The following is a 14,105-nucleotide window of genomic DNA, read 5'->3' as shown; positions in this document are numbered from 1 at the left end:
TTGTTGTCGACATGCGACCATTGGCACATGATGGTGACATTTCTTTGTCTGGTAGGTGGTTAGCATTGTCTCTTCTTGCATGGCATCTTGGTGTGTCGTTGTTGTCTAGGTACTTTCAAGACATGAACAAGAAAGCAAAATATTATAAATTAACTTTGTTTTCTCCATCTAACTCTTACCTATTTTGGTCATTTGGTTGTTGCTTTCTCATATTCTCTGTTTTTGTTTGTTCACACTCAACAATGATGGTGTATTACCACCATCAATCCTTCCTAGTGATAATCACTTGGATAAAACACTTTGAAATGGAGTAGTATTAGGTTGGAATCTCATAAGCTTCAACTTTAAAGTAAACAGTTAATATATATATATATATATATATATATATATATATATATATATATATATATATATATATATATATATATATATATATATATATATATATCGAGTGTTTACTTTGCACCTCCTGAAATAAATTACCACACCTAAAATATTTGATGACACTAAAATAATCTAATGGTATCCACATCCCCTATAAATAGGCAATTTGGCTTACAAAGTTATTTCTCATTAAAAAAATCCTAAGAAATACACATATTATTTTGTTATAATCTTTGTTTTTTACTGTTCAAACTTATTGCTAGTTTGATAGTTCTAACATGCTCTTCTTGTGATAAGATATTCAAGGTTTATTGAATTTTAAAAGGCAGTTGTAGTTTACCAAGAATTAGGTATGTCACCAACAAATGCCTTAGAGTCATCCTTTTTTGTGGGAGTTTGTTTGGTTTGTTTGTCATTCTGAAGTTTTTATGGACGGTGTAATCATAAGCTAGCATCATGGAAACAACAAGGGGCGTGCATGTTTTGTGGAATCTAGTGGAATAAAAGGAATACCTTAAAAATCATTATTTATAAACCTTCGTTTCGATTTAACCCCAATTTTATTTTTGTTCTTCATTTGCTATTATATTTTAGAAAACGTTTCATTTTCGGGCCCTTGACACCGTCACCAACAGCTCATGATGACGTGTCGGTTTTGTAGTTTCCTCGGTTTGCCTTTAGCCATCATATTTACATATAAGTTTACATTTAACACCAATATTTTTTTGTTCCTCATTTGCCATTGTTTTTTAGAAAAAAATTAATTTTAGCCATTGACCAGTCATTAACAAGTATTTTAAAACGTAATAACTTAAAATGATAAAGGAAAAAACGGAGACAAGAGTCGAAACTGCGACTTCTCCTTGAGGGCATGGCGTGTTAGCTAGTAAGCCAATGACTCTCTTTTTTGTATTATCAGTATTTGTTGTAATTAATGTATACATGTATTTTAAAATGAAGGAAAAAAAGCCTAGTGTAAGTCTCGAGTCCGAGACATCTAATAAACGATGTGACATGCTAATCTTTGAGCCAATCAAAAATTTCATTTCTTTGTTTTCTTAACAAATATGTCATTAGAAATATTTGGTTTCTTAACAAATATGTCATTAGAAATAAGAAGTTGTTTCTTAGATGAGTTGCGAATGAATTAACAATTTTGATTGGTTCAAAGATTAGCATGTCATATTGTTTATTAGATGACATAGACTCAAGCCTTATACTTGGTCTTTTTCTTTCATTTTAAAATGCATGTGTACATTAAATACAACAAAAATGATAATACAAAAAATAGAGTTGTTGACCTACTAGCTAACACGTCTCGCCCCTCAAAGAGAAGGTGCATTTTCGACTCTTTAGAAATATATGGTTTCTCAACAAATATGTCATTAGAAATAACCAATTGTTTGATTATTTACGAATGAATTAACAATTTTGATTAGCTCAAATATTGGCATATCATATTGTTTATTAGATGTCACAGACTCAAGACTTACACTAGGTATTTTTCCTTCATTTTAAAATACATGTGTAGATTATATACAACATTGATAATACAAAAAAAAAAAGTCATTGGCTTACTAGGTAACACGTCTCGCCCTCAAGGAGAAGTCGCAGTTTCGACTCTTACCTCCGTTTTTTCTTTTTTTATTTTAAGTTATTGCGTTTTAAAATACCTATTCGTGACTGGCCAATGGCTAAAGTGAATTTTTTTCTAAAAAAACAATGGTAAATGGGGAACAAAAAAATGTTTGGGCTAAACGCAAACTTATACGTAAATGTTGGGGCTAAATGCAAACCGAGAAAAATGCAAAACCGACACGTTATCATTACCTGTTGATGACCCGTCAAGGGCCGAAAAATAAAACATTTTCTAAAATATAATGGCAAATCAAGACAAAAAATAAAATTACTGTTAAATCGAAACGAGAATGTATAAATAATGGCTTTTAAGCTATTAACCCAAAGGAATTGGAATGAAAACCTCTTTTTGTGAGGCGTCAGTTTGAAGTGTTTAGATTTTTAAAAAGCTAGCTATAAAGTAATTCTTGGTTTGACAAGGCAATCTAAAAAACTCAAAAGCAGTTAGCTTAGACTAATCGATATGGGTGGATGTTATAACACCAAAAACCTGCCACCTCACATTCCACCACAACACTATTATACAATAAATAGAAATGGGGTGTTGTTCACATGTTATAACATGTTGTTGAGAGAGAGAGAGAGAGTATGTGCGGAAAGCAAAGCCACCAATGAAACTAAAGTTATTCCCGTTTCAAAATGTTAAAACGCCAACGAATTATACCATAACAAGTTTGGGGGGTGGTGTTCCTTTTGTTTTAATGCCATTATGGAGGTGTCACATAGGCTCCTCCACGACGTTTTTGACCCACACCCAACCGTCTTATAATTTAAGTGTGCAATACTAATCTTATGTCAATGTCAATTAAGGCTTTATGATATTGATCAAGACTTTACGAAAATCAATGGCTTCTTGATCTGTGAGCAATATTCCGGCATTCAAAATATATTTTGTGACATCGACATTTAATCTTAAGTTCATTCATCTTTATGCATTGCGTCGACATGTTATTAGTTCCTAGTTAGGTCAAGCAGTTCTAAACATCTCAACCCGCAAATAAGTCGGTAAAGTTTTGTTGAAAAAATTGAGTTTGTTTTGAAAATTAATTTTTATCAACATGAATGCTACAAGATTAAATGTGACATTTTCTTTCTCTCTCTCTCTACATATATATATATATATATATATATATATATATATATATATATATATATATATATACACACACTATACTATCATATACTATAAAAGAAAGATTTTTCCTTTTGCCACATGACTTTGCAATTTCTTTGTAATGATGATTATAAAATTGGTTAATATTGTTAAATAAGTGCAACACCTACGTTGTAATCCTAAATTAATTAAGCATTAAGGTTAACTTAAATTGAAATGTCAATTAAACTTTAAAAAAAATCCATAGATTATTTTGTAAATTGTCAAGTTAATGCAAAACCTAAATTGTTATCCCAAATTAACTAAAAATATTTCTAAAATTATTTTTATAATCATTAAGTGTTTCCAAATAAATAACTTACAAGTAATATTATATAAAAAAATATTATTACTGTTAAAAACAAAAACAAAGTTTGATGTTTTAAATAATTACAATGATAGAAATTCAATAACTTTTTAAAAAATCAATAATCACAACCAAAACTATAAATAACATAAAACCATATATTATATTTAATTTTGTTTATGAGTAACTTGTGGGTATATGACATTGAGACGATTGAGATCATATTGTCTTGATAGATGTCGACCTTATCTTATTATTCAAAATAATCAGTGTTTTATATTAACATGAATTATTGTACCAAAGTTAATAACAACATCATTCTTATATTTGAAAAACTTATATTTATAAATATTTCAACTATATAGTTATTTTTTTGCATATTTAAAAAACTTATATTTATAAATATTTCAAGGGATAATGACTTAAAAGGGTAATATATTTTTCGATTTGTACACATTTGGTCACTGGGTTTTTTTTTTTCATCCACATTTACCCCTTCAACTTGTTAAACTGTACACATTCAGTCCTTATGACCGGTTACTCCAGGTTAGCCGGGAAAAATGACTTAATAGGGTAATATATTTCTCATTTTGTACACATTTAGTCATTAATATTTTTGTACACATTTAGTCCTTAATATTTTTTGTTTCAAAATAAGTCATTTTTGTTTTTTGACTCATTCAGTACTTATGAATTATTTCTTTAGGTTTTTCTCACGACATCTTACGTGAGACAATCATTGATGAAGTGTGTAGGGCTGTTGATGTTTATGTGTAACGTCTCATTTTCCCAAAAAAATTTATTTTTTAAATAAGGCAAACGTCCCTAATTATAAATCCATTATGAAGAAAAAACGTTTATTCCAAAATACATTTATAAAAAATCAAAGTAATATAAGAAATGCAGAATCCTCAATACTATTGATGAGTGTGTACAATCATGTCTTCGCCTTCCCACGATCAACGATAAAACCTGAAAACATAAACAACTTGGTAAGCACAAAGTTTAGTGAATTTTCCCCAAAATACTCGATACAACAAACGTATTATCATGCATAACGAGCCCACACTCATCACATACCTTGGCCCAATCAGTTATCGGATTGGAATGCCAACATGCAACAGGTCCAATCAGTCATCAGACTGGAATACCCAGGGTTTGTCGGCATGCCACCTAAACCCAACCGCTCTTCTCTAGCATCCGTGCCTACACCTTACAGCCGGGCCGGACCAGATATCTTGGCCTACAACATATAGCAGAACCACCTCAACCTATCCCACCACCATATGGCTATCCCACGTAAGATGTCGTGAGAAAAACCTAAAGAAATCATTCATAAGTACTAAATGAGTACAAAAACAAAAATGACTTATTTTGCAACAAAAAAATATTAAGGACTAAATGTAAACAAAAATATTAAGGGCTAAATGTGTACAAAGTGAGAAATATATTACCCTATTAAGTCATTTTTACCGGCTAACCTAGAGTAGCCGGTCATAAGGACTAAATGTGTACAGTTTAACAAGTTAAAGGAGTAAATGTGGACGAAAATAAAAGTCAGTGACTAGATGTGTACAAATCAAAAAATACATTACGGGTCATTATCCCATATTTCGTTGTTTTTTGTGCATGGCGTGCGAATGTACACCTAAACGCGTGGTGTGATATACAAACCCTAGTGATTTTATACTTCTTTAAAAGCAAATAAGACACCAAGCTTCTTTGATTTGTTTTAGTGGTGGAAAGTGGACTGGAGCCCACTGGTAAATAAGGAAAAGGTAAGAAGCCTATTATTGGCTAAAGCCCCACCCATACTTTGACTTCTAGTTAATTGGATTTCTTTATTGCGTTTGTAATTTACAATCGTATGTTTGGTGTCAAAATTTCAATTATAAGGTTGAGAGAGTATATTATGAATATTAAGGTTATTATTTAAATACTATTTTCAGTTATAGATTTTTTTTAACATCTGTTCTTGGTGTGATCCAATTTGGAATCGGTATCTAAGACTATGTTTTATGTATTAGTTGATAGCTGAAAAACTAATTGTTATATGAAAAGCTAGCTGATATTGAAAAACTAGCTGATAAAAAATGATGTTTGGTAAAACTAGCTGATAAGCTAACTGAAATATATAAAATAACATTTAAAAGAATATGTATTGTATAATTAATTAGTATATTTGAAATTTTTTTAAAAAACTAGTAGCTTTTTAAAAAACTAGCTGATAAGCTACTTTTTGGTTTTACAAACATGACAACTTAAAAAAAAACTCGGAAAAATAAGATAGCTTATCAGCTAGCTGTGGTCCGTAAAACACGACCTAAATAGTCATTTTTAAAAATGTTTTTCAAATTGTATATATGTAATTAAATAACCTTACGATTATATTTAATTTATGCTCTAATTTAAAACAATTTAGGTTTTTTTAAGTAAAAATGATGATTGGATTATCCGATGTCAAGATGGAGTTTAAAAAAATAGATTAGTTTATCTGGTATCAAAACATATAAGTTGATAAGTTATTTTTTAGTTTATTGTAAATTGTGCTTATATGTATAATAAAAAGTAACTTATCAAAAACTTCTTAAATAAATAAATAGTTAAGGAGAAAATAACTAATCTAAAGTTTATTATGTAAGTCAATAAATTTTATAAAATCTTCCTTTCCAAAAATTGAAAACTCTTTATTGCCTAGGCCTTAATGGAGAAAAAAATAGACAAATTTGTTAATCTTGTTTTAGAAATTAGACAAAAAAAATAATCACAAAACAACCTCGTTTTGTTGTATTTTCTTAGGAACCCCTGCGAAAATACTGGTCCAATAGTTTTTCCCCATATAATAAACCCAAATTTCATATTTTCACTTTATCTTTTTAGAAAACTTCAAACATAATTCTTTCAAGGTATGATCAAATACTTAGATTTATATAACATCGATATGGATTCAAAGTTCATAATTAGAAGATATTGATTTCATGTCCATAGACTATACGTTGTATGATGAAAACCTACGAAAATAGACAATTTTGCAGGAACTATTACGGAAATATGATATTTTGGCAGGAGTTCATGCAAAAATCTTGGGTTCCTACTAAAAAACAGGCGAAAATTCTATAAAATATATTGTTTTTGTTATTTTATTGTGTAAATCTTAAATCTAAAAAAATACACAAAAATCTTTGGGAATTTTTTTGGAAAGAATTTAGAAATAAATAGTAGTTTTTTTGGTGGGTTAAATACTTGGATCACGGCCCATCACATAGCAGACCCCAACCATTTTGCAGGGAAATGAAGTGGCCCAACCCGCAGAGTCCTTGTGAAAATGCAGGTTATTTTTCTCCCAAACATCCCTAAAGTTGTTAACTTGTTATTGGGGGTCATAATCCAAGTGAAAATCTTTTTCAAACTTAAACCTATCTCTCGGATTGTTTTCAGAAATCGAATCCGGAAGGGATTTTAAAATTTTAATTGCCTTATTCGTGAAAAATCTTTGCTATAATAAATTAATAATGAACATAACCCTCAAATTCAGACCCATATCTCGGCTGCCGTTGCATTTGATTTCAAAGGTACATCGATCGAAAGATCACCCATTCTTTTATCGTTATTGTTCCTAATTGGGTCGATTTATATCAGGTTAAACTCGTTCTTATCAATGTCTCATAGTTAATATCTTAGATTTCTCCTCTTACGGCTGCAACTCAATTAGGGTATTCGTAATTGTAGCAGTATCTCTTGATTTGCAAATGTTTTGAAAGTTAGACTTCGTTATACATATATATGGGGCTTCACTTCGTAATCAGAACAATTTCTGTTAGTTCTTGTGTTGTAACGTATTGCCACATTACCAAACTAATATCAAGTTCTGTTTTAAAACAAATTACTGGTGTTAACATATGCATATCTTTAATGTTGTACAGGATTTGAGAGTTGTGCGAAGCTTAATTCTCTAATTCAAGATGGGAAGAAGAAGACAGAATTCCTATCAAGATACAGAGATTCGAAAAGGTGGAAAATTTGCTACAGATTTTGACAGTGACACAGATATCAACGAATGCACAACTGCAAGTGCTCAACTAGGGTCAAAGCGTTTGAACCACTTCTTAGAACAGTTATATGAGAAAAGGTGCGTTTTTAAGATAACTATTACAGTGTAAAAAGTTTATGTTCTATGAACTTAATTGCTGATCACTTATCTGACTGTTTAGGGGGTCTGTAAGGGAGGCTGCACTTTCTTCAATAATCCTGAGTTATAGCCTTGGCTATCAATACCAATTTTCTGAAAAAAAGTTGGTACTTCTTCTATCTATATATAAAGCTATATAATAATTTGTAGTTAGTATAAAAGGAAATTGAGACAAAATTTTCTTCTGTTTTTGCAGCTTCACTGAGTTACTTTACCAATGCTTGAAATCTTTCAAAAGGGATTCGATTAAAGAGAGTTGTTTGGCTCTTGAGGTTCTAGGTAATTTGATCTATTTTACTGAAATATATATATTTTTTTTCCTTTATCCAGTTTGGAATATTTTTAAACCTTCAGGATTACTAGCTATCACCATTGGCTGTGGAGAAAAGAGTCGTGAACTATATAAAGAAACAGCCCCAGTTCTTTCAGAAGCTCTTAACACCGAATCTCAACCACAGAAGTTAAAACTAGTATGCCCCTTGTATTCTTATTATTTATTTCAAATCCTTTGATTTACTATTTTACTTATTGTTACTAATTCAAGACTTTGTGGTAGATATTGGATAGTTTGGCTATTATCACATTCGTTGGGGGAAATGAATTGGAGGAGACAGAAAGATCTATGCAAAGTATGTGGGATTTCATGCATTCAAGACCAGATTTCAAGGTATTTTCATGATAAAAAATTACTAGATCTTGTATACTCTAACTGGCAACTTAGGCAAAATGTTCATTACATGTCATATCTTTCTTTCATTATTTGGAAATTGGATAATTGTAAAATTTGGAGTTGGAAACAGGAAGCTCAAAGTGAAGCAATTTTTTGTTGGTCCCTCCTTCTTAGTAGCATGGATAGTTGGACTCTCAGTTATAAACATTGGCGAGGGTAATTAATTCATCATTATCTTTTCTTTTTCTTTTTTTTTTTTTAATCAGATCAATATCAGTATTAGTATTAAGAAAGTGTTTTGTATATAGGGCGATTCCTTTCTTCAAGAAGTTACTAGAATCAGACAATGAATCCACTGTCAAAGGAGCCACACAAGCATTAGCCCTAATATTTGAACAAGGGTGCCTTGAGAAGTTTGAAGGTGACACGTCAGCAATGGAGGAGATAAATGTTGAGAAAATTTTGGAGGTAAAGTTTTCATCTTTTTAAGTAACTCTATTTTTATAATATGATTTGTGTAAGGTACAACGTGTTTAATAAAATGATAGGATGGTCATATCCCGGAAATTTCTGTAAAGATTGGTAAACAAAGATTAAAAGTCAACACATTACCTCATCAAATCCAGGTATATTTGTTTTAGCTAATAAATAATATTCCCAAAAATGTTTTTTTTTTTTTCTATTTTCTTCGGTGTATAATTTTTTTCCCTTTTGTATCTTATCATCCATCTTATGCAGCTTAATTTTGTGAAGCGGTTGCTTGGTTCTGGTTTCATTATACACATGAGGGTGGGGTTTTCTTTACCCTCTGTGCTTTATAATTTATTAATGGGAAATTTCCAGAAAAATCCTTATATTTTGGCCTCATAATCAATATAGTCCTTATATATTTTTTATTCTATAAGTCCCAAAAAAGGCAATTGTTTGCATTTTGATCCTTTTACTCACCAACCGAATATAAAGACTTTTTCGCAGATATGATCAAAATATAAGGATTTTTTTAAATATATATATATATATATATATATATATATATATATATATATATAACTTTTTTCATATTATCTTATTATCTTAGTATATTTTTTTCTGTCTAACGGATTGAATTATCTTCTAAAGCGTATTTATTCTTATGTTTATTTTAAAGAAAATATTGTACGATAATAGCAGAAAAATACAATAATATAATACTTTGGGTCACACAAAAACTATTACATTAAGATTATAATAAGATAATAAGATAATATTAAAAAATTAAAAATAATATATGTTTTTAAAAATCCTTATATTTTGACCATATCTGTGAAAAAATCCTTATATTTTGTTGGTGCCCGGTTTACCGGGTAAAATAATCAAATTGCAAAACATTAAACACTTGCCAATTTTTTTGGGGATTTGATAAAATAAAAATATATATAATGATTAAATCAATTGTGAGGCCAAAATATAAGGATTTTCCTAGAGATTTCCCTTTATTAATCATTTCTATCTTATTTTTTGAAATATATATATTTTTTAATTTGCAAAATAGGAAAATGAACTTCTACATGATGTGTTCAAGTTCAAACCAGAGAAAAAACAATTAGGCAGAAATTTATATGTTGCTGAACGTGATGAGGTTTCTGTTAATCTTTTTGTTCCCCATGTAAGAAGTGAAGACAGCTTTCAGGTCCATTTTTCTTTATATATATATATATATATATATATATATATATATATATATATATGTTTTTAATTTTTAATTTTGGATTTATGGTGTTGAGTCACTTGAGTGGTTGTGCTAACATTTTGTGTACGTTTCACCAGCGAATTCACAAGTCGCATAACTCGATTTTTGTCAAGGCAAGGACTCAAATACGAAACAAGCATCGTGATATCAAAGGTTCCTAGTTATCATGATATAAAATAATTATGAAACCAAACTTTTTATTTTTTATTTTTTAATTTGGGGGAAATTAATTCTTAATAGCGTACTACCTTTGTGCAGCAGGGGAGGAGCAAGGGTGTTGTCGAGATTGATGTTAGAATGTGAAAGTAACTCCTTTTATGAATTTATGGAGTCTTCTATTTTACTGTTGATGTAAATGTATTTTTTTAAATCATTGTTACTGTAGGTCTTAGTTAATTTATTTAATTAATTCCAATATTATTTTTTAAAGTATTTATTTGTATATACCATAATTTTTCATTTAATTATATGTTACTAGTTTATAACCCACGGTTACGAAATTAATTAAAATTTCATAATAAAAACTCAAAATTATTAATCAATTATTTTAAATAAATTATTAATTAAGAGATTTTTTTAGTTATATAAAATTATAACCATTCATTCAAATAAATACGTGAAATTATAGCACCTTATAATTTGTGATAATTTTATTTTTTATTCTAATGTTATTAATTTAATATAATTAAAATGAAAAATTTTAAATTGAAATTTGAAATAATTATCAATAGGTTGATAAGTGATGTGACATTAATTAGGAAGCCTAATAAAATGTCACATGGACAAAAGAACTACTCTTTTATTAATATAAGGAGTTTGGAAATGACAATTACATTTTATATCATCAAACTAAAATACAATAAAATTTGGGGATTTTGATCTTTTGAGATTTTTAAAAGAAAACTAGAATTACACTAAGATTTAAAAACACGGTACAACAAAAGCAAAGTTTGATGTAAAATAAATAAGAAAAAGATGGTTGGCTTTGGACTTTCATTACTTGAATATTTGGTTAAATAATCATTACTTGAAAATTTGGTTAAATAATCTTGAGAATATCAAGGTGCAATACTTGCGTTCAAAATCTAACTTGGCTATAGCAATTTATAAGCATAACTTGTCTTAACTCTTCTTTTGTATTAAAATGACTAGAGAAACTCATAACACATTTCCTAAATCAAAGTCACAAAACTAATAAAACATGTAATTTTGTGAAAATCAATTAGCATTAGGTTTTAAGAGTCACCAAATCCAAAGATTAATCTATTGCTTTCATTACCACTATGGAGAAAATATTTTCTTAGTCTAAATGAATGAAAACAAACATTAAAACTAACGGTTGCTTGTTAAAATGAAGACCCATTACTTAGCCAATAATTTAACCAACAAAAATAACATGTACATATCATTATTCATGACTAGAGATATATAAACATGAAGGAAGTTTTCATAGAAAATATAATCATAAATATTCAACACAAGTTCATGGAGTTCTTCAAAATAACCAAATCATTTAAGCAATTACATCAAAGTCAATCAATGATAAATCTAGCCTAGCATGGCTAAGATTAAGGAAAAACAAGATAGTTTAAAAATACCAAACATTGTTCAAGATGAAAGATGGAAAAATTCCACAAATCTTCAAATCTTCTAGAGAGAAAAAAATGTGTGTTCTTGCAAGAGTTCTTCCTCCTCCCCCCCCCCCCCCCCCCTCTCTTTAAAAGTTCAGTCAAAGGGTCTAAAACCCGAATGAAAAAAATTCCCCAAAAAGCACACTACCCACTTTCCCCAATTAGAGGCAAAGGCTAAAATCCAGATCCTTCACTGCACGATCTACGCAGATGGGTTGGGAGTACATGTGGAACGCGTGTAAGTGTTGAATGGGCCAATTTAGTCCATCTTTAAATGGGTCTCTTTCTCCAATGCTTCGAATCTTGATCCAGCCTAATTGCAAGGTTCTTGACAGCCCAAATATGCCTTCTAAACTCTTTCAAGATGGTCCATTGCTCATTTGATCTTTTATAGCTTAAATTCTCTCCACATCATCATCATTCTTCGACCAAGATTAAGTCCAACTTGCTCCATCACCATGTTGACAATAAGCCTAATTGCACCACTTCAAGCCCACAAGTACACTGTGAGCTTCCAAAGGTCTCATATTCCCTCCATCCTCTGTGTTGAATAGTCTTCGATAAATCCTACAAGTAAGCTCAAAAGACTAGAAAGTACCCGATAAAGATGAAAAAATAACAAAAAAGAGAAAATATGCATGAAGACTAACTAAAATGAGATGAAAAAGAGCTAAATAAACTAGGAAAAGAAATAAATAAAAGGAAATTATCAGTTTTCTCATCCCACATTGGCACAAGGATGGAAGTTTGTGTGCTCTCCAACTTTATAAAATGAGAGTAAGACCTTGGTTTCAAAGCATCCCAACTTGATACATTTAAAGTTTTAGTTCTTTCTATTTTTTTTCTTGTTTTAGATTGTTGAAAGTGTTAGTTAACACTTTGTAGGGTGTGCATGTAATTTAGGAGAGCATTGAGATATTGGTCTATGTGATTATAACAAGTTATCACATAGTGAATTGTCTCTATAGAAGCCCGTGCAATTTATCATATAGTGAACCGTCTCTATAGAAGCCTGTGGTTTTTCTCTGGTTTAGGAGTTTTCCACGTATATTATTTTGTTATGTTATTTTCTTTAATATTGTTATGGATAGGATTGTTGGGGATCCTTGTGTTAGGGTGCAAAGCCACGCTTGGAAATTGTTAGTGCTTACCCTCTTGTATTGTGTAATGAGTTGTCTTTCCTATAAATAGGAAGTGAGTGACACTCATTTATGTAATGCTCATTTTGGAGAGTATTAGTTTTAGAGAGAGAATTATTGCAAACCCATTTGTACTCTTTCTAACAAAAATAATGAGAGCTTAAACCAAATTTATTTACTCCATGTGTTCATGATTTGTATGATGATTCACTAGATCTTATCAATTCCGCACATGTCATCATAATCAACACAACTACAATTGGTATCAGAGCGGGTGTTCTTGATTTGATCAAGAATTGATCCATGACGACATTCTTGATTTGGTGATTCTTCATTGTGTTTTGATCTTTGTGTTTTAGAGAGTTTTTGGATTCTATAAATCGAATTGTTCCTTGATTGATTCGATTTTATTCACTAGAATTCAAGTGATTTTTGCTTTCTCTTTATAAAAAACCCATTTAAATCACTTTCTCTCTAGAAAACCCAAGTTCATATCGTTTTATTCGAAAGGGAAGAAACAATTATGGAGAAATGGTTGATACATAATGAATATTTTCTAGGTGAATACACTTTTGAAACCTTTCTTTATTGCTTGACTGATGGATTGAAAAGTGAAAATACACTCATTTCAAGTGGAGAAAAGAATGAGGTTGGAGAATTAGTTAGTCATCCACTTTGTCATAACAGAAATTTGTTTGATCGATTGATTACAATGTATCAAGAGAGACGAAGAAATAAGAAAGAATGTGAAGTCATAAAAGGAATTCCTCCTGCTGAATGTAAATATGGAAGAAATAAACTTGAATATTATGCAGATTATCGTGAAGCTCATAAACATGTTCTTGGTGATGTTCATCGTGTTCTTGATGTTCAAGAAAAGGAGTTCAAGTTGATTCTCATGAAGATGAAAAAGTTTTATGCTCGATTGGAGTTCAAACTGATGATATTTTGTGTTCTTGTCATTCGTTTGAAGGAATGATTCCTTATCGAAAGCCGTTAATCCAAGAAATTCACAAGTATTAAACTCCAAAAGATTTAATTCAAACTTGCAAAGTTGAAGTTGTCAAGAATGAAGGTGTTCTTGAAATCAAATCTTCAAGATGCAAAAAGATGAGAAAGAAAAAGAAGAAGAAGATGAAACGGAAGAAGAAACGGGTTTACACACAAAAATCGTCAAATGTTGTTGTAAATCCGAAATCTATGAAGCAAATTTGGGTTCCAAAGCAACAATCTCCAAGTGTTGCATTAAATTTGAAGTCAAAACT

General features: G+C 30.1%; 1 protein-coding gene across 5 annotated transcripts; it reads left to right on the top strand.

Moving 5' to 3' along the window:
* The first annotated feature begins 6,854 nt into the window (after positions 1 to 6,854).
* LOC145165919 (uncharacterized) lies at positions 6,855 to 10,499 on the top strand. 5 transcript variants are annotated; one of them, XM_079084840.1, is made up of 13 exons: positions 6,855 to 7,054; positions 7,406 to 7,611; positions 7,694 to 7,774; positions 7,868 to 7,950; positions 8,026 to 8,141; positions 8,228 to 8,338; positions 8,472 to 8,557; positions 8,650 to 8,809; positions 8,890 to 8,967; positions 9,080 to 9,130; positions 9,873 to 9,986; positions 10,148 to 10,223; positions 10,332 to 10,499. In XM_079084840.1, exons 2-13 carry the CDS (start codon positions 7,445 to 7,447, stop codon positions 10,358 to 10,360), a joined length of 1,152 nt encoding a protein of 383 aa, XP_078940966.1. In that variant the 5' UTR covers positions 6,855 to 7,054; positions 7,406 to 7,444; the 3' UTR covers positions 10,361 to 10,499. The 5 variants fall into 5 exon arrangements, with proteins under 5 accessions (XP_078940966.1, XP_078940965.1, XP_078940964.1 ...); XM_079084839.1 differs by having other exon boundaries at positions 10,329 to 10,499; XM_079084838.1 differs by having other exon boundaries at positions 9,873 to 10,010.
* The last annotated feature ends 3,606 nt before the right edge of the window (positions 10,500 to 14,105 follow it).

This window comes from Lactuca virosa, chromosome 3, assembly GCF_052849685.1.
Source record: "Lactuca virosa cultivar CGN04683 chromosome 3, Lactuca_virosa_CGN04683_v6, whole genome shotgun sequence".
Taxonomy (NCBI): Eukaryota; Viridiplantae; Streptophyta; class Magnoliopsida; order Asterales; family Asteraceae; genus Lactuca; species Lactuca virosa.
Note: the sequence above shows the minus strand (reverse complement) of the source record. Positions and strands in the feature narration are given on the sequence as shown.